General features: G+C 38.8%; 1 protein-coding gene across 1 annotated transcript in view; it reads left to right on the forward strand.

Annotated features, from left to right (window-relative positions):
- NWD2 (NACHT and WD repeat domain containing 2) overlaps window positions 1-17,193 on the forward strand; it is a gene marked incomplete at its 5' end in the record, with an annotated part of 33,998 nt that extends 16,805 nt beyond the window's left edge. Inside the window, 4 exons of the mRNA XM_010020340.1 lie at window positions 8,414-8,617; window positions 10,367-10,511; window positions 10,810-11,399; window positions 12,973-17,193. Of these exons, the coding sequence (XP_010018642.1) occupies window positions 8,414-8,617; window positions 10,367-10,511; window positions 10,810-11,399; window positions 12,973-16,908 (4,875 nt within the window). The remainder of the gene's footprint in view (window positions 1-8,413; window positions 8,618-10,366; window positions 10,512-10,809; window positions 11,400-12,972) is intronic.
- Between the last annotated feature and the right edge of the window lie 4,829 nt (window positions 17,194-22,022).

The following is a 22,022-nucleotide window of genomic DNA, read 5'->3' on the forward strand; positions in this document are numbered from 1 at the left end:
CCCCCCCCTTTTTTTATTTCTAATGGAAGTATGGAAGTATTTTAGGGAGACTTAATCCCAATGCAACATAACTTTTCTCCTTTGATCACTACTATGGATAGGCAAGAAAAGCAGTCAGATGTATTTAACTGAAGAATATTCTCTCTGTGCTTGTATCAGCAGGTCCTCACACTGTACCACATTGCAGCTAGAAGGAAAAGGAGTAGAGGTAGCTATTTTCGGGATATCTCTTGGGCACCAGCTACTCTTGAACTCCAGCTTCCTAAAATCTGGCTTAGATTAAGTGCATTATTACAGCTTTCTCCATCTTGGTTTCACTTGTTCAGTTAAGTTCAATTTAATGGCTTGGAGTTTGCCCTAACAAGCAGTTAACATATATATTCCATTGAGGTTTTTTAGTTAATTCATGTATTTGTTTTTCTTCTTACTGAAATCATTAGTGCACTGGAAATAAATTTAAGTAAATATTCTTTTCTGGTTTCAGTTCAGATGGTTCACTGCTGTTTAGCCATTAGCATTTTTGCTTTGAGTTTGAACCAAATTGGCTCTTGTTCCCTTAAAGAAAGAAAGAAAGAAAAGTACATTCTTTTCTGTTTGTTTCTGGTAGTAAATTCTCAGTTTCAATTCAAATCCTATTTATTTCTCAGAAACAAGGTTCCAGCTAAGCCAGTTATTTTGGATTTTGTTTTGTTTTCCGTTTTTCAAAAAAAAGTATCTCTGGCTGTGCCTGAACATCTTATATCACATAAATAATTTCTACAGGCTACTGCTAGAATAGAGTTACAATGTACTGCCAGTAAACCAAAAAGACCTATAGTTGTACTAAATTTCTTTGAATGGGATGTTAAATAAAAGGCCTTTTTGGACCGTTTGTTCCAGATTTTTAAGACGTGATCTTCCTATATACTTTGTTATGTCAGTTCAGCCACATTTCTGCAGACAAGGAGGGTAAACACACCTACACGTCACAAATTCTGCATGCCTGCCCTGACTTGCATGTGACACCTAGGCAAGTTCACACAGGCAAGTGCACTGTGTTACCACCCCCAAATTTAATACGAAAGTGTCCTGGGTTCAGCTACAGCAGTTATTTTTCTCCCTCCTAGTAGCTGGTGCAGTGCTGCGTTTTTGACTTTAGCCTGAGAACAACGCTGATTACACACCAATGTTTTTAGTTGTTGCTAAGTAATGCTTACTCCGACCAAGGATTTTCTCAGTCTCATGCTCTGCCAGGGAGGAGGGGAAGCCAGGAGGAAGCAGAGATAGGACACCTGACCCAAACTGGCCAAAGGGGTATTCCGTACCACAGCACGTCATGCCCAGTATATAAACTGGGGGGAGTCACCCGGAAGGCCCAGGTTGCTACTCGGGTCAGGCTGGATATGGGTCAGCGGGTGGTGAGCAATTGTATCCTTTCCCCTTGTTATTTCCCTTATCATTATTATTGGTAGCAGTAGTGGTTTGTATTATGCCTTAGTTACTGGACTGCTCTCATCTCAACCCGTGGGAGTTATATTCTTTTCATTCTCCTCCCCATCCTTCCAGGAGCACAGGGAGGAAGAAGGGGGGGAGTGAGCGAGTGGCTGCGTGATTCCGAGTTACCATCTGGGCTTAAACCACAACAGTTCTTTTTGGCGCCCAGTGAGGGCATGGACAGAAAGACAGGACATAGAATGTAGCCACTATACATATAAAAAGTAAGGTTTGAAAACAATGGAGCATTTCTTGTAGAAACGCTGAAGTGATTCTGTCTTCACTTTGTACATACCTGGATACCAATTGGAAGAAATTGAAAGACACTTCTGGGACATGAGTGAGAACAGCCTTTCCCAACACTCTGCAATAGGTGAATATACTACCCCAAGGCACCTTAAAAGCACTTCAGTCCCTACAAGTCAAGCAGCTGCTGAAGAACCCCGTGGTGCATCTCAGTGGCCCCTGAATACTGATGTTGGGTGCCATTCTTACCCCAGAGCGTGAAGCATTCCACTGCATCTTCAATAATGTGAGATACTCTTTCTCCTAATGGAGCTGTCCTAATTTGGATAAGTGATCCCAGTTTAAGTTTGCATTAATTTGAAGGCTGAAATGTGAGTCACTCAGGACCTCATTCACAAGCGAGCAAGGCTTTCTTCCTTCAGTAAGGAGCAGTTTCTGTAAAGAAGGACAGGGCTGAGAATGAGGAACAGCTGCCACTACTAGATACATAGCTAACTGCTGCGTGCCTGTCATAGCTCTGAATTCCTGCCCAGGTTTAATTCCCTGCATCTTATTCCAAAGTCAGATGGAGAAAATAATAATTCCTAATCTCCCATGCATCGTGCAAGAACAACTTGTTTAAGGGCTGCTTAAATTTGGATGCACAGAGGTATCTTAGGTTAAAAAATGAATTGTGGTTAGATTTAACTCCTTCAAAGATTATTTCTTGAATGCTTATTCTTCAAAAAGCTGGCAATCCAGGACTGCTCTGAGAAGAGGCAGAGAGTATGTATGTATGCGCTTGTGTCATATATGGAACTTCACAAAAACTAAGAAGTAAAAGTGGTAGAACTGATCCCATGAAGCCCTGCAGAAGTTCATTGGATCAGATCATTCACCAGCTACAAAACTGTATTTTCAATTAGTGTCTAGCTTTCCGTGTTGGCAAAAGAGCAAAAGTTGCTTTTAGGTTGGCAACTATCTGAAATCACTTCACAAAACATTACAAATCTGACTTCTCAAATGACTTGGCTTGCAGTCATAACTAATTTCTTTTAAAAAAAAAACAGATTAATGAAACCAATCAGTAATGAATATAACTTGCTGTTATTTGAGAGCTTGTGTTTTATTAAAAAATCCACTAAATATCTTAGTTGAAATTAAATATATCTAAAATGTTAGCTTTTTCTGTATTAGTAAAAGGTATGCTATTAGGGTTCACGAACATTTTAGTGATGATATCTGAATTAATTACATGACATGCATTATGAATCCATCATATCTCAAGATCAAATCTAAATGTGGTTAGTTTCCTCTTTTTGGTCATTATGGTGGCTGTGCCTATAAATTTAGTATCTTTCCACACCACAAATATTAGAAGGAAAATATTTCCCATCTTGATCTAAACAGTCACTTTTTAATCTTGAGTTAATAGTAACTTCAGCCTATGGCTCAACAAAGCTAAGAAGACTACTGCTGAGGTTGCTTTGTGTTAATTCTATAAAGTTCTGTTATATACAAATGGTTGCTGAGGGTTCTATACGTGCTGTCAGCCTGGTAGCTTTAAACAGGTCAATCACCTTCAATCTAATGAATCTTTAATTTGTTGGTTTACTATTAAAGGAAAATGACTCATCAGGTGGGAGATTTTGATTCACAATTCTGCATTTAAAACTATCTCTTGGTACTGAACACAGTGTAAACATTACTGTTGCCTTTAAAAATAGTTTCCTATAATAATCATCAAAATGCTGCGATATTGTTACAAATTGAAGTTTCAGGGTATTACTGTAGAGTACTATGATATTTTTAATTAAGGTCTGAAATAATGGTAATTCTTGTTTGCCGACTTAGTATGGAACAACATGAAGATTGTAGGAAATCATATTTTCTTTCAATTCTGTTACTTCATTTTTCTGTGAAGGAAGCTGCATTTCTTTGAATTCATTGGGAATATAGAGACAGGGCACATATCCATGCCAGAGACTGCAGGCATAAATGGATGCAGTTCAGACACTGAAGCTGCTGGGAAGTAAAAGTGCAGCTCAGAGCATCTCATTTAGGCCTCTAAAACCACCTCGAGTGGTTTTGTGGTATACTTATACAGCCAGATATAAATTTAACCATAATGACACTAAAGGAGGGGAGGTGGCTATTCCCTGCTATGAGCAGGTACTTAAAAGCCTTATGTCCGTGTCTGAACATGGGATGGTATAGTTTTCACAGCCTGTGCATGCAAATGCACCCATCCTAAGGCTGCCATGTAGCCTTACAAATAGTTTATTAAAATTCTAGCAAACACATAAGTCTGTTTATAGTCCTTAGCAGTTGTGGTTGGTTTTTTTTACTAGTCACTACTGTTAATGGAAAGCATGCAGTACATCTAGAGGAAGGTGTGTTAGGTGAGGAACTGTTTCCCAGGAACCTGGTGTGTTTATGTGACATAACACAGCATTCAGCATGAGTCTCTTGGTAGCAAACAGCTACAGTTACTCTGCATGCCTCCTGCTTGTAGCACTGGGAGGTGATACCGCAGTCCTTTAGTCAAACATTGTCAGTTACTTTTGTCCTCTCCAGAAAAATGACGAGGACCTGTGTTTCAATACCTCAGTTAAATGGCCAATGAAACCGGGCAGTAAATTGAAGCTAGTCCAGAGTTATCAAAAAACACAGGAACGACTCCATGAAGAGATTTCTACTGCATAAATTTTTTTACCAGAATATTTTTCAAATATGGTTGAGTCAAAGTCAAGTAGACAAAGTCAGGTGTTAATACCTGAACCTCAGCTAACTTTTGTAGGGGCACTGAGAGGAACACAGCTGCAGTTCAGTGCCTGGGATTGCCCTGCCCTGAATGATAGACCTCCTCAGCATGGTATTTACAATTTGCTGGCTCTACTTCTGTAATCAAGTCCCTTCTTCATTCCAGTGCTGGAAATTTTTAATTTTTATTTTTTATTAAAAATGTAATTATTTTTATCATTTTATCTTTTTATTCCCTATCATGTTACTATTTCTATTCCTCTTTGTTTACTTGTCTGTTCTACTGTATTAGAACATAAAAAACACAAAGGCATGTAATTGCCTTTCTAAATCTACATATTCATAAAGTAGGTGCCATAAGTGTCATAAGAATCTCTGTTCAGCTGCTCATTAACCGTGCCTTAATTTTTTGGCTAGAACATGGAGTCCTTGCTCACACCAGCCCCATGAAGCAGTATGCATGAGTTTAACACAAATTTCAGAAGTGTCCTCTGAGCCTGGCCAACTCATGCAGCTTGTATGAAGAGTTTCCACCACAATCCCTACAGTAGTTTTCTGGTGTACGCTGGGCACAGCTACAGAAGACTGGTCAGTACCCTGCTGCCTGCTGTTCCTTTAGCAGTTCTCAGGGGAAAAAATACATGGCAGTGGGCTGCTGTCATAGCCTCTGCAACTTGTGTTTGCAGTGGTCCACTTTTTAAGTTTTAAAACTAAATGTTCTAGCAGACATAGATCCTTGCATGATGTTCAATGGATGTGTTCCTTTCTTGGTAGAACTGTTAGCTCTTCCAAACACTAGATGTCAACAATAACAAGCTAGATTCAGTTTTCACCTTTCCGTGCAATCAATATATATTCACTCTTACCTGTCTTTCCTTCACATTTCCTTGTTTCTTTGCTTCCTAGCACTATGTATGTGTCATCTTTTAAGATTAATCTTAAAATTTTTCCATAAACCACAGTGAAACAAGAAGAGGACAAATATCTCAAAGCAAAATGGTACAAGGCTTATCTTGTTGTTTATTAAGCTTTATGGACACTCACTGCTTTCATCCCAAATGGAGGACACTTCTGACTGTGTGATTCATCTTCTATGTATGTCTGTATATGTAGTTCTTCCCTCAACTAATGCTAGACTTCAAGCAAAATATTAGCGATGCCATCTACAGCACAGAGATACACCATGATAAATGTATGCCTTCTGCTCTTTAACATTTGATTTAAAAAACAGTGAAGGCTTTCAACTAGTATTTGCGTGAGCCTCCATTGTATTTAAAAGCTCATGACACAGCCATCCACAGTGATTCTAGTATTCTGATCATGTCAGCCTTCCTTTTTATTGTGCATTGCTCAAGTAGCCAGGAGGATGATTCTTAATACAGGATTATTTACAAAATGTCTGTTGCAATGACAGATAAGATACAAGAAAAAAAATCTCTCTTTTCATTTTAAAGTACTGCTCTTCGTTGTTTACCTATAACGGAGTGGAGAGAGAACAGCACAAACTGTACCAGAGAAGCAGAAAAGTACACAGAATAATTCCAAAACAAATCTAGTTGATTAAATGCAGTACATTAAAACCAGACATTTTAATGCTGACATTTTATTATTAATGAAGAGCCCAGCTATTGATCTTTGCTCTGGCAACTGTCTGTTGAATCCACTGGACTTCAATACAGAAAAAGTGTAGCCTAATGAATTTTTGTAATAATTGCTATACAAGGTAATTGCAAAATTTGCATAGTGAAGCTCCTCTGAGAGATATATATTAAATTTCTACATCAATCTGAATGTGCAAAGGCTTGCAATTCAGCATGATACGAGTTATTAACCTCACTTGAAAAAGAAGGAAAATAATATTATATTTTGTTTAACCTCTGCAGATTCAGAATTCCAAAATTATAAGGCTCTATGAATAGATCAGAACAGTAAAAGCTTAGAAATTTTCCCCAGTTATCTTATTATGTAAAGCAATATAGTTCTGTCTACAGAAGGGAAGGGAGCTACTAGTTAGGATGATCACCAAAAAAAGAAAATCCACATATATAAAAATACTGGATCATTTAATTAAAATGATTATTACTTAATTCTAGTTACTGAACACATTTATTCCTTTCTCCTGACTCCTTGATGTGCACCCTGAATGAAGCTGCTGTGGGATCTGAATGGGCAGCTAGGCAAACCCATTTTTGCCCTAATGCCTCTCCATTGGAGCAGCTTCTTGAAGGACTTGGGTGCTGGGACTTGTCAGAGCCTGGAACCTGGACTGCATGAACTAGCACAACTTCTACATTTCTTCATTTCTCCTAAGCAGTGAACAGACATTGACTTTTTCCTGTCCACCAGCACTTTGTCACTACTCCTCTGCTGGAGGAGCCATCAGAGTCGGTGCTCTAGTTCATGTGAGCGCTTCCTTATCTGCTCCAAGCAAATATCAGCCAGGTTAGTTTACACAAGTGAACTGTGGTCTGAGTGAACCGAGGTGGTTTTGCCTGAAAGAGGTTAAGGAGTGTTCACATACACTGCTCTGATGTCTCTGCACTGAGGCTACAGCAACTAGCAAGATGAGCTGCTTGAGTACCCTCTGCCAACACAACTGGATTCAGAAAAGCCGTCTGTGGCTCCATGCTTTTATAGTCACTGAAGCAGGCTTCATCATCATCAGTTATTGATTTTCAGGGTTTAGTTACAGCTGGAAGAGTTTAAAACGGCTTCTCATTATGATAAGTGGTTTAAAAATAATGAATATTTAGGATTTATTATTTACAAACAAGGTCATTTACATTTTTAGGGTACTACTGTATTTGCATCAGCATTACTTTACTAAGAGATCTTTCTGATTCAAATCAAGATGCTGATATTGTTGGTTCCTCTCCACATCAAGTACTCCTTCTCATTAACTCAAAATCTTTACTGAATAGATTTAAATGAGGAAAGAAGTAGAAAAGATTCCCATTTTAAATGAAGTAAGAATTCTCACTGACTTCTGTGGACCAAGATTTGAATGCAAATATAATCTGACGATCACAAATTTGAAAAAAAACATCAAAAGAATGCAGTAATTTCCTATTACTCTATCTTGGGCAAAGATGTAGGACATTACAATCATATTTTTATAAAACATTTATGGACAGCAAACTACAGAGATAAATTCAAAAAAGTGTATTCATAGCATTGCAAGCAATATTACAAACTTACCTTTATACAACAAAATATGCATTTAAGTACTAAAATGGGGTTTGATCCATTTCTACTTGATATTTGGTCAAAACTGTTTTCCATGACCCCACTGTTCATTGAGTGTCCCGGTTCATACTGGGGCAAAGATATTGAATGCTTTTTGCAATAAGGGAATATAAGACATCAAAGCAGCTTGTGGTTCTGCAGCATTGATCTTTGGTATTGCTGGTATAAGCCACATATTTAATAATACTAATATGAGTTATGCATAACATCATGTGAACTTGCATCAAACAAAATATAAAATCTTTTGTTCCGTTACTGTGAACTAAGAATGAAGCCAAGAGGTAAAGAATCCAGAGATACATCCTTATCCTGAGTCCAGAGAAAAGGATTTTGACATTCACTTTTGCATGTGAGATTAATTCCAACCTCTGACTAATGGGAATCAACAATAAATGGGTCAATATTGTGCTAAGTATGTTGGGTATTTTTTAATTACTTCTTTTGAATGCCTTTGTATTTTTATTACCAGTTAATATTACGAAAGACAATGCATCTATTTGAAATTTTGCCAAGTCATCATAGTAGGATACAGCTCAGTACTGTACCCTTAACAGTAATCATCTTACACTGTATCTGTTTCCCTTTCTAGTAATTTCAAAGTCATTAAGGTACTACCACAGTGATTTTTATGAAGTTCAGATCCTGAGGAGGGGTTTTGAATAACTAAAAAGAAAAATGTAATCCCTACTTTCCTGCAAATACACAGGGCCTACTGGGAGAGAAGTACGGGAACATCCGAATACCGGGGGAAGTTGAGTCAGCAGAATTTGAAATGATCCTGGATGCTGCTGTAGAAGCCAAGCTAGAGACAAGGATTTTAGAAGAGTGGTACTGCAGGGATGAGAATGCAGTTCCACCAGCTTATTACCTCAGACCAAAATCTGAAATGCTGAAGAGCTACCAGAATACGGTAAGTCATAGTCACCTCCTTAAAAAATTGTTCTCTCTCAGTACAGTGGCAGGCAGTCCCTAAGCCCAGTGCTTGCTTCTGTGTCTGAACTAGCTTCTACAGCCCTGTCCACACCAGAGCAACTGGTGCTGTAATGCTCCTTTCCTGTACATGGTGAAGGGAGCAGCTGTGAAAGACCGAGGAACATGATGGGTCATGACCCTGGTAACAGCCAGAGCAAGTGCACTGTACTCAACCTGTTGGGGCTAGTGCACAGATTTCTCTTCTTTTCCCTGATATTGGAATAGGGAATGCTCAGGCTTTCCTGCCCTGATATTGTGCCTTTGCTTGATTTCAGTGAACAGGATTCACAGAGGAAATACACATTTTCCCTTCAATTCCCATGCAAGAAAGCTCTTTAACAGTCAAACAAGTGTTTAGTGCCGTCCCAAGTCAGATCTCATACTTTTAATTTACTAACTGTATTCTACGAGATTTTTTAATACTGTTAATTATCGTTTTTAAAACAAGCATTTGTCTTTAATTGATGACAATAAAAACCATATATCACCCAGGGCTCAGTTCTATACTGCTCCACATCCAATATACCCAGGGACAGATTTCAGTGCACAAAATGAAGTCCTTAACAGAGTATTCACTTCATCTTGAGTGCATACTGTATTATACAAGAAAATGAAATTAAACCGTTATATTGAATTCACTTATTGTGTAGCAGAATATTTTCTCTGTTGCATGAAAAAACATTGAAAACATGAAAAACACAGACACAGAAAGAGTTTTAATGAGTTGAGGAAAGTATAATGTGGATAATTCTGAAGTACTGATCACAAGGGAAAAAGCAAGCTCTCTAACTTTACACTCTTTGCTAATACCCACAATATCTCTATGAATAAACCTTGGCCTTTTTGTTGTTAAAACTTAGTACCTTTCCTCAAGCCATTGATACACAGGAGTAAGTAAAAAGATGTTCATAACTTAAAGTTAACATAGAGCTATACCTCAGAAATTTACAGAAGTAATGAAAGATATGCAGCTCTGAACATGTCCAGAAAGAGTTGCTGGGGAGCTTATCTTGGAAGCTGTTCTTTTTCTTGTTACACCCTCCGGGAAAACTGGAGACCCCTTAAACACTTCACCTGCAGTAAGTAATGCAGCAGTGACCACCAGCTGCCTTAGAGAAACCTCCATCACAGCATCTGTGAGATACCATCTGAAAGGATTAGTGAATTTATATTAGAGTCCCTCTCTGAAGACAGCAAGATTGCTGTTGCTATAGCAATGAATGAAAGTAATGTCACACATAATCCTGCATTTTTCAAATATGGTAGCTAATACGAGGCGCTTAATTACAGGTACCAGGAACCTCATTTTCAGTTTTGAGATCCAAGTTTAAATTATTCTTGCTTCTCATTAAAGGATCAATAATTTTAGCAGTATTACTGCTGCTTTATTATCTTTATTTCAGACTTGATTCTCAAAACCCTCTTTCTATAAAGGTGTTATTGGTATTCTTGAAAAATATTGCATTAGCTGTAAGAATTCAGAAAATACTCAGAGTAGCTAAAACTTTCATATCTCTAAATTGGAATGCATTATTATTATCTGCAGTATAAAAAATTGAACTCTTTTTTTTTTATTGTATGTGTTTCTCTGTTACCATGTTACTTATGACCTTGAATAGACTTTTACTTTCTGAAGCTGTAGATGTGTGTATTCCAGCCACTGTTTAACTATGGATATTTTTAAAAGATGGAATCTTCTTCAAGTTCTATGAATGAGAACAAATGGCAAGATATATCAGAAGAGATTAAGAAGATTTTTAAGACTGCTGTGAAATTGCTGTATGAGAAAGGGAAAATGAAACACGGCCAAGCAAAGAGATATCTTTCCTCTGGTAAAGTTCAGACTAAATATTTGTATATATTCATTTATTATCTTTTCTATCAACCTTTCCACAAACAAAAAAATATATTTCTGTCAGCATTTCTCATATAATTGAAGAGGGAAAAAAATGTTCACTGTGCTTGCTTGAGATCAAACCCATATGAAAGTGCACAGCAATTTTTCTGTGCTTTTTCTGTTTTTTACAGAAAACATGCAATCATTTAAGAATCTTCATGTTGAGTCAGGGGGATGTTCTTGAACTGCTTATAAAGAAAGGTTAACAGACTGTGTTCTCTTTTCATCCTCAGCTATTGAAGATGAACTTGATTTTGCTTTGGGTAAACAAACACCAGCTTTCCTAAAGAAGTGTGTTTGCTATATTCGGAAAATTGCCAATATTGAACGTTTCGTTAAAATTCCAGAGATGGGAAAATACATGGATGTGATACATACGGCTGGGAAGTATCTACGAGATCCAGAAGCCCATGAGAAACTAATCAAGCTCAGGGATGAATTCATTCCTACCATTGTGGCATCATCCAATCTGAGAGTGTACACATCCGTCACTCACTGTGACATGAAACTGGGTTACTCCCAAGAAGTGGAGAACCATTACATCGAAGGACTTGGCAAACAATTCTATGAAGATATGATTGATATAATCCAAGCAACAGTGCAGCAGAATTTTGACACCGAGACTGACTTGCTGTATGATGAAGTTCTTCAACACTCATCGCTATGTAAAACATACTCCACTTTTTATGAATACAGATGTGAAGCATTAAACATAGTTCATAGGTATATTCTACCCAGCAAAATAGGACACATTAACCCTCTTATCATATACGGTGGACCATGCACAGGGAAGACTCTTTTATTAGCCGAAGTGGCAAAGAAGGTAAATAAATACATTACATAATACAGTGAACTTAGGAGTATTAGTGTGTGAAGGACAACTTAGTTTTCATTTTTCCTTTTGTCAACAGATGTTATATCAGCCCTCAATATATAAAATAAAAATAATAAAAACTATATTCTGCATATTATCGTACACATACTCAGAAAAAGACTTAACCTTTCAATAATATGGTATCTGTATCATGCTTAGCCAGACCAAAAATACTTTGTCAGAACTCTTAAAAACCTAATAGGAATCAATATGTTTTTGAATTAACAACATGTAATTTAGAAGGATCTCTTTCCATTGTTCCACTGAGGTCCTGCAAATCTGGAACCATCTAAACATCATATGCTGGTTTTGGTCTTAATCACAAATACAATATGTCTTTCCAAATCGTGCCATCTTATGTTCTCATCAGAAATTATTTTGGAATTAGTCTGATACACTTGCTACATATCTGTCTGTAAAAACCTGCAAAAATACCTGTACTTATTATCTGACATATGCTGTTTAAGTCATTGAGCAGAGTACTACAGGGAGATGAGTGAAACAGTTTGTGCAAGGGAGGACCAGACGCAGAAAAAGTCCAAGATGGCATCAATATGCCTAATTCTCCAGCTGGGAGTCACCACTTTGAATGCCCTGCAGGGTGCTCAGAGAATTTAGCACAGTAGGCTGGGAAACAGCTGTATCAGCAAGAAGGAAATAGAAAAGGAAACAGTAATGTTTTAAATCCCATATCTTTCACAAATGTGACTTCCTATAGATTCACATTAGTTGCATAAATGAAATTGGGTTTTGCAACTCAGATCTGAGTACATAAGCTAACCTAGAGACTCTTGATATGCTTTTCTTTTGAAATAAAATAACTGTAATAACTTGAGGTAAAGAGACTTAGCAAGTAAGAGAACCGAATGTGTTAGCCTGCACAGACTGAGGGCTTAAAGCCACGTTCCTTACTTGCTTAGAGTATGCCAACCAAAAAAACAGCAAGAAATACTTTTTACCCCTTGCAGCAGTGTGTAAGAGCAAAAGTCATAGACACACCAAGACAGAGCATACTTCCGTGATTCAGAATTTCAGATAACCAGCTAGTAAAGGGCAATCTGTTCTCTGATCCCTCTCCTCCAAAATCATCAGGGCATGCATTTATACTCAACTGGGAATCAGTGTTAAAAAGTTTATATGGCAAGCTGGTCTGCTTGGCCAAGGATGACATTGCTTAGTGTCTAAGGAAATTTATTTGTAAGGGAGTCTAGCTACTGAATTTCAGAATTGAGACATGGATTTTGCAAAGAGTACCCTGGGATTTGTGGACTACATTATGGATCCCTTTTGTGGATCTGGATCTTAGTGTTGTGAGACACTACCTGTGCTAAATAAAGACGGCATATTATATGAATTTCATTCAGTGCACATAAATCAAACCCAACTTGAATTCTGCCAGTGAAAGCATTTCCATTCAGCCAGTAACATTTTAAAACATTTGTTTATTACAGGTAATCACTATTTATAAACTCTGTTACTGTGCTTCATTCGGATATTATCTAAATTATGCTCTATATTCTAGGCCTACTCCTGGTTGCAAGAAGAGATGGGACCAGATTCTGACCCTGTGGTAATCATAAGATTTTTGGGATCCACTGAAACAAGTACAGATCTGAAGAGTATACTTCAAAGCATTTGTGAACAATTAGCAGTCAACTATCGTTGCCTCATACAAAGTTACCCAAAAAAGATTCATGACCTTCGGGACTTGTTCATAAATCTCCTGAATGAGTCTTCATTCCACAGGCCGCTGGTGATAATACTTGATGCCCTAGAACAGCTAACAGATAGTGATGATGGTAGGAAGCTCTGGTGGCTTCCCATTCACCTTCCCCGTTCAGTACGGATAATTTTGTCAACACTGCCAAACAAGCATGGGATCCTTCAAAAACTGAGGTGCCTTATTCATGAAGACAACAACTACATTGAATTGACTGCAAGGGACAGAAAGATGTGTAGCCAAGTACTGAAACATCAGCTGCTGCGAGTTAAAAGAAAAGTAACATCAGGGCAACAAATCTACGTCAATGAAGCATTCTCCAAGTGCACACTGCCTATGTTTGTGAACTTAACCTTCAGAGAGGTCAGGAACTGGAGATCTCACAAAGATGTGGATGACTCCTCCCTCTGTGTCACTGTCCATGAAAGCATAGAGCAATTGTTTTGGTCACTGGAAAGCAAGTGTGGATCAAGACTATTGTCAAGAGCACTTGGCTACATCACTATGTCCAAATCTGGCCTTAGTGAAATGGAACTGGAAGATATTTTAGCCCTGGACAACAGTGTTGTGTACGAGCTGAGTGAGAGTGTCAGAGAGAGTAACCCACTGAGAATTCCATATATATACATCGCAAGGCTTAAGGAGGGCTTACATGGGTACTTAATAGAGCGACAGGTGAAAAATGTAACACTGCTTCTTTGGGCAAATAGGCACTTGCAACTAATTGCCCAGAAATTGTACCTGCACAATGAGGAAGAGTTGCGTGAAATGCACACAATCATGGCAGAGTATTTCCTTGGTGTTTGGTCAAGTGGACGAAGAAAGCCTTTTTGCAGCAGTGACCAATATCTGAACAGTTGTCCTGACCGTGACAGTAGAGGCCTGAACAAGGATGAAAAGCACTACATGGATCAGACTGCTTTTGACAGGCAAGCACCTGATCAGCCATGGGTCTTTCAGTGTAATCCATTAGAGCCTGATATCTTTTTTATCAATCACAGAAAAATGACAGAGCTTATTCACCACTTGACAAGATGTGGAAGAACAGATGATCTTCTGTACGGAGTCATTATGAACTTCAGCTGGCTGTATACCATGATTAGAATAGGGCAGTTTGATAAAGCACTTTCTGACATAGAACTGGCTTACACCTACGCTCAAGAAAAGGAGCTGAAATTTCTGGCCAGTACCCTCCGCAGTATTAAGTTCAAAGTAGTAAAATACCCAGGTTCACTCTCCGCTGAATTGCAGCAGAGGCTTCTCCCAGTAGTAAGTTCATTGCCCAAACTCAGACATCTCCTCTTAGAATGTGACAAGGATGGACCCAAGTACTGCTCTATCGTCCCCTTGCATTCCTCCATGGATGTGACTTACAGCCCCGAGCGCCTGCCTCTGTCTTCCAGCTGCATGCATGTCACTGAGATTTTGCCTACTTTTAATCCCAGCACAATTATTGCTGCTTTAGAAAATGGCTCCATCAGCACGTGGGATGTAGAGACCCGCCAGTTACTAAGGCAGATTACAACAGCTCCATCTGTTATCTTGGGGATGAAGCTTACTAGTGATGAAAAGTATCTTGTAGTGGCTACAACAAAAAACACTCTTTTGGTATACGATAATGTAAATTCCTGTCTTCTGTCTGAGGTGGAAATTAAGGGGTCAAAACATTGTGGAATTATGGGGGGCTCCAGTTTTATAAATGGGTTTACCTTATCAGTCAACCATGCACTTGCTTGGCTGGAGGCCAGCAAAGACGTTACTGTAATAGATCTGCTTTATGGTTGGCCTCTCTATCACTTCCACTGCTGGTACGAAGTGACCTGTGTGCAGTGTTCTCCAGATGGAGTCTATGCATTCTGTGGACAGTATTTAAACACTGCGACCATTTTTCACTTGGGCAGCGGAGAGAAACTGGCCACTGTGACGTCTGAGTTTTCTAGTGGATTTGTGAAATTCCTTCTCATTCTGGACACAGCCCAAGAAATGGTGATGGTGGACAGTGAGGGTAGCCTCTCTGTTTGGACTACAGAGGAAATCGCGAATCCCCAGCTTACAGATGACTTTGACTGCCGGAGAGAAGACAGTGAAGTTGTCAGCATAGAGCTTTCTGAAGACCAAAGTGCAATTTTGATTTGTAAGGCTCTCAGCATTGAACTTCTTGACACTCGTGTGTGGAAGGTGGCTGAAAAGTTTAGAGCTAAACACAATGAGCGCTTTATATCTGCCGTGTTGTCCAAAAATGGCAACTGTATAATTGCTTCAATGGAAAATACCTCAGCCATTTTTGTTTGGAGAAGAGATACAGGACAGTGTATGGCAAGCTTACAGGAAATCTCAGGAACTATAGTCAGGCTAATTAAATCAAATCATCATAACATGCTGCTATCCTTATCCACCAGTGGTGTCCTTTCTATTTGGGATATAGACATCATAACTGCTATGTCCAATATTGACAAGTCTGGCAAGCCTATCCAAAGACTGGTGTTGCCAGCTAGAGGTGAATTAATATACACATTAGATGGATCAGATTCTGTCCATAAGTGGAACTTCAGCACTGGATTTATTGAAGCTGTGTTCAAACATGAAGGTATTGTCGAAAACTGTGTGCTAACCTCTTCTGGAGACATAATGGTTACATCAGATGATAAATGCAGCCAGTATGTGTGGCACACAGTTAGTGGTGAAAATATCTTTCGTATTAATGGACAAAAAATCTCAGAGCTAATGATTACTCATAACGATCAATTTGTAGTCTCTCTCTGCGAGCAAAATGCATCCAGAGTTTGGCGACTGGCTACAGGACATAGGGTTTGCAATATTTTAGTTGCCTTACAGAATGCATTTATAACAACTGCAAACACATTTGTAGTCGGAATGGCGAAGAATAAAGTCTTGGCAGTGAGTCTCTGGACAGGAAGTATAACCAAGAAGTTCTGCTGTGATGATGGTGCAAGCATTGTGGATATTAAGCTGATACCAGACTGCCCAGATATTATAGTATTTATAACATCTACTGAAACTGTGAACATCTGGAGCCTAACAGAAGAAGTCATCTGCAGACGCGTACAATTGCCTACCAATTTCTTAAAAAATTTGGAAGACTTCGAAATATCCCCAAATGGGAAGTTAGGAATTATAACCCGTGGTGATGAGAATATCAACGTGCTTGATTTATACAGTGGAAAACTTCGTGTGGTTCATGCTCCGGGTGTCATCTGGCGGCAGAGGCTGTCTCGTGATGGCCGCTATCTTGTGTACATCTGTTTTCGCAGTGAAGATGATGATGACAATGGTGCAGTCTCTAGCTTAATTGTAATGAGGCTAGCGGATGGCAAAAACATCGGTGCCTGTTCTCTTTATAAAACTCCCACTTTTCTTGCCCTCTCACAGAGACATTTAAATATTATTATCGGATTTGATGATGGAAGTATAGGTACTTACACTGTAGTGGATCGAGTCGATGCTGCACTGAAAATCAAAATTGCTACTTCAAACAGCCGTCAGATTTTCAACAACACAACACAAGTGATTAGGCCAAAATGTCACAATTATAGCTTCAAAGTCACTGCAGACTGCATTTGGAGGGAATCAACAGAAGTATTTGCAAGGGATAGCCCCATTACAGTGACAGAGCCTGAGGTGAGTGAGGCAACACCAACCAAAAAACACAACTATTGCTATGAGAGAGTGTGCTCAGCCATAGATTGCAGAGGGCACAGTTTTGCTTCTGACAACTGAGTAACCGTCTGGATGAGCTTATCTGAATAATAGTATACATGCATAGATTTGTCTTCTGAATTCATGTAAAAATCAGTGCATTTCTTGGAAGACAGACAGAAACAGCAGAGGGCAGAGCAGCTGTTTTTTCCTCGACAAATACTCTTACATTTATGTAAAGATAAAAGCAAGCATAAAGCAAATGGGCTGCAGAGTTTTTTAAATTTCGGAACACAAGGTTCAGTCCAGGATTTCACCAGAGCCTTGATTAAAAACTTCTAGCAATACTATCAAAAATGTTATGCTATTACAGAAGTTAGGTGATCTTATCTGGGATTGACAAACTGCTTTAACTAGAACTAAAGCGCCACATGATCGGTAAGAAAGTCAGACCACTATTTTATATACCAAGTCGCCTAGATGGGTCTATAGCTAACAGCCAACTTTATACCCACTTGCAAAAATGTGTTTTTCTGCTTGATGGTGCAATGACAAGATGTCACCTGCCAACCTGGAACACTTGATACATTCCATCATCATTTAAAAAATACCTACTGATTTTTATTATTTTTTAATTGGGATTAGTCTTTGTGTTGAAGGAGTAGGTGCCTGTCAGCTGCAAACATGTCAGCGTGTGAGGTGATAAGTATTTGTTCACCTCAATGAATGGACTGAAAGATTTTTATTTTTTTTTTTAATTGCATGCAGGGATTTGTGGCAACAATGACAAAAACCTAGGTCGTAAAAGGAATACAGGATTTGGGGGGGTATTTTTTGTTTGAGGATTTTTTTTGGTCTTCACAGTGTGTATTAGTACAGGTCATAATGAAAACTTTTTCAAAGGGAAAGGGGTGTTACAAACAGTTAAACACATGAATTTCTTTGTTTTAAAAGGTTGCTATCCATTTTGTTGTAAGAAAGTCTGAAGTTATCTCCCATGTCCCCAAAGTAATCTTAGTAGGAAGTTTTGAGACATGCCATGTATTAATCTTGATAACACTGCCTTACTATCATTTCTGTTGTTTCCCATGCTAACAGATCAGATGACCAAACACTCTGGGACTAGTTGTATATGTGCTGAAATACGCCACTAAATGTAAAGGCTGTCCAAAGCTCCTTTACTGCTCCATTTTATAATGGGTTTTTCTTACTTCCACATACTTAACGAGATTCATTTTCTGCTTTAGAACTGTTCTGAGCCTTTTGTACAATTTTACCAGTTTCAAGGCAGAAATTGTGAATTAATGACAAATGCTTTAAAAAAAAAATTACATTTTGCCCAAGTAAACAAAAACACTGAACAGCATCTGAAAGGATAAGATTTTTCCCTCCTTCCATATCCTAAAGATGGCATACCTGGGGAAATAATTTCAAATTATTTAAACAAAACAATTTTATTTTTCAAATCAGAACTCCATGCCACAAATTTCCAAGAAATGAATGCTAAGCTAGAACTTAATGTAGTGTGTGAATGTTCAATGTACAAGCCAATATAGTATATTAAGTGACTTGAATGATTTTTCCTAACTTGTTTGCAACTACTAGATCATATTGAATGTTTTTATGTAAACTTTGTATTGTTGGGAAAACCTACCCAATCAGAGATTTATATTTTCATAAATGTCAAATTTAGTTAAATTTTGTTACAGAGTTGTTAAATTAGAAATCTATTGCAGTCTTCAAACAATATACAGTCTTGTGTATGCCTTGTTTGTACTAATAAACTATGGAAACTGACTTGTGTGATTCCCTTCATTTCAGGGAAATTTCGTGCTGGCAGAGGGACATGAGGCATTTGCATCTCCTATTAGCCCATATTTAAATAATTTTAAAGGGCTATATTCATAAGAAAAAAAACCAGTATTTTTCCCACTTCAGTTAACTAAATCAAGCATTCAAAAAACAACAAAAAAGCATGCTTGGGTACTGCTTATGACTCAATTGCATACTGCCAGGGTGCAAGCCAACAGACATGAAGGTTTGTGTAACCTACTCAGTAGAAAGCACAGAAAAGAGGGAAAGCACCTGAAATCCCACTCCCTTTCAGACCTGTGGAGCTACAGAAGGGCTGTGGGGTCCCTGCCTCCCAGGATCCTGTCCTGAAGGTAAGCAACTTCCACCTTCTTTAAGCACTGGACATGACTTGCACATTTGATCCCTGAACAGCTTACGTATAACCTGTTCTTTCATTATCTCGTTAGAGTAAAAATACACCTCCTATATGCCTGGAGAGTGGCTAACTTTCTGTAGTAAAAGAGTATAACATAGAAACAAAGCAAAACACAGAGACAGAGAAATGTTCCTTCTTTGGGGGAAGCACTACCAGAACCCAGCTGGTCCCAGCTCAGCCGAACAGCTTATCCATAGAGTACCCAGATTTGTTCCTCTTGTTTTCTGGCTCAGTGAACTTTGTGGTCTTCTGCACAGTGGCATGGCTTCTTGGGGCAGAAAATAGTCCCCAGCAAAACAGAGGACCTAAACATGAAAGCAATCTTCTCTTCATGTTGGGCCAAAGAGAGAACTGATTCTAAGCCTTGTCTAGTTGGTCTAAAGGAATAGGCTGACACATGAAAGCAGTGATGCTGTACATAAAAACGCATGTTCCTGTCCTACTTTGAACCTTAGTCTTTTATGTTCTAAGCAAGGATGGCAAGAGTGGGACAGCAGTACTGTTTTTCTTAATTGTAAAACAACGAAAAAGACAAACATGAACATGACTTCTAATCCACTTAAACCCTTCAGACAGGTATTGAGTTCCTAATCTCACTGAAGGATGCTGTTTAAATCCTGTTCCTCCTTATAATTTACCTATGTCTTAATCGATAAACTATCTCATTCAGCTTTCCAGCTTTCTAAATCTATTTCTCATGGGTCAGACTCCTCACACTGAGCCTAAGCATCAGATGCAGGTTTCTGAATTACATTAGGCTGCTCACTGTCCACATACTTGCTACTGCCAGAGTGAGCACTCCATAGCCCCTCATAAATCTGTCCCCATGTACATCTATGCAGTAGTATAGGGACAAAGTAGTTTCTGTAATAATGAGCCATGCAAATGCCAAGCGCTGTTCTATCCCTATCCAGGAATAGAGCGACTTACTTTCTTTTAAGGAGCATTATCAGTATATAGAACAAAGCTTTCATTCATTTTTTATCTAAAGTACATTGATAAACAGACTCAGATGGGGTCCGTATTTTCTGACACGGAAGATTGTAGGAGTAGGCTGTAGCTGCAAGAAAGCTTTAAAGGGGAATTAGCCAGAAATTCTTTGGCAGACAAAGGTAAGCCAGAGGTCAGCTAGAAAAAATATTTTTATCAGTCATTTCCTTTGCACCACAGCTGGGGAATGCATGGCCCGTGACTTCATTTCATACAGCCTGTGGCCATTCGGCTTTTTTCACATTATTGTCAGATAACATCAAAATGTGAGTTAACATGTAGCCTGCAAAAAGCATTCAGAAGGCATTCAGGTTTCAGTGGTTCCCCAGCCCTGCTTTCTCCACGGTGCATACTCAAGCCCTGTACATAAACCTATGGAAACAGAAGTTTTAGCCATCTAGCAAAGAGAATTTAAAGCAAAAATCCACACTAAAGTGGCATTCATATGTGGGGGGACTGTTTCAGCCCGAGATCAGCTTAAAATACTGAGATTTTGCCTTTTGTCAAAAACTTCTTACGTGTGTCTGTATGGGTCCTTTGGCTAATTACCCTTAGACTTTTAGCAGCAATCTGCTGCTACAGATTGCTACAGATTCCTACAATTGTTCTATTTTGTTGATTAAGGATTAAAAAATACCTGGTTTAACTTAAATATTAAGATTGTAAAAGGACAATTGAGAAACCTATTTTTATCTCTTCTAAGAAGATACTATAAAACCAAAGACATCTTACTTTTTCACACTTTTTTACGTAACCATAAAATTGATTGCATAATTGTCTGAATGTGGACTAGAGCCTTTGGATAGTTTTTGTTATCAAGGCTTTGTTACCAAGAATCAAGGATTAATGCTACAGATTCGACCTACTTCAAAGTTCTTTCACCCCCTTAAGGATGTTAACTCAGTAACTCTTCCTGGAACACCACCTTGCTTCAGGAAGAGTAATGAGCTGCATTTTTTCCCCCGTTTACCTTTCCTGCTTACTGAACACCATTCCTTTCATTTTGGAGGTAGTCTCCTCACTTTCATGACATAAAGTGGTGCACTCAGTGTGGGTCTAAATCATAGTTTCAATTCTCAAATTCAGCACGGAGGTCAGAGACTGAAGGAATAGTCATCATGATCCTTCCCAGGGTGGGATGAGGCATTTTATCATGTACTTCTCCAGAAAGGGCAATTTGCACCACTGTCCTGTGAAAAATGGACATTCAGTATATAGGACCAGCTACACAATGCTAAATTCACTTGAAAACACAGGCCAATAACCAGAAGAGTGAGAGGGAATGTTCTCACAAGATGTCTAGTCCAGTAGAACATGCTGTTAAGATCACAAGTGTTTCCCAAAGTGACTGTTAAGATCTGCCCCTAGCAAGCTCTTCTTCCTGCCCCTGCTGCCCCATCATCCCAGGCCCATCCTGCTCCTACTTACCAGGGCGGGTGACTCTCCCATCCCAACTCAGTGAAGCCCCTGGCATGTTCCCAACCATGGTAAACTCTCCACCTGTAGCACCTGCCCTTTGGGCAGCACAGCGGTCCCCTCTCCGGCCTCATCAGGGCATATACAGAAGATACAGATTTAAGGCACATTCACATGTTCCTGCTGTCACAGCTTTCACCACACAATACACACAGGTCTTACTTTTACATAGCATAAATTAATCTACCCTCTTTTCATGCTACAGCTCTGATTCCACATGCATTTCAGTGCATGTGAGAAAGCTTCTAGACTAAAATAGATATATTCACCTTGCAAGGTGAGAGATGAAGCTAAAATCCAGACATGCTGTAGCACAAGCGAAAATAGAACACCCCAAAAGTAACAGGATAGTTCACTGCCATTTGTCTCCATTATTGCATTGTTTGTTAGTAAATTGCCCAGCACTCCCCACCGTAATATCATGTTGACAATAGTATCTGAAGTTACAGAATTAACCTTTGGGGCTGTAATTTTTCAAGGCAGACTTCTATCTCAGCAG

Source organism: Nestor notabilis, unplaced genomic scaffold (assembly GCF_000696875.1).
Source record: "Nestor notabilis isolate BGI_N333 unplaced genomic scaffold, ASM69687v1 scaffold5158, whole genome shotgun sequence".
Taxonomy (NCBI): domain Eukaryota; kingdom Metazoa; phylum Chordata; class Aves; order Psittaciformes; family Psittacidae; genus Nestor; species Nestor notabilis.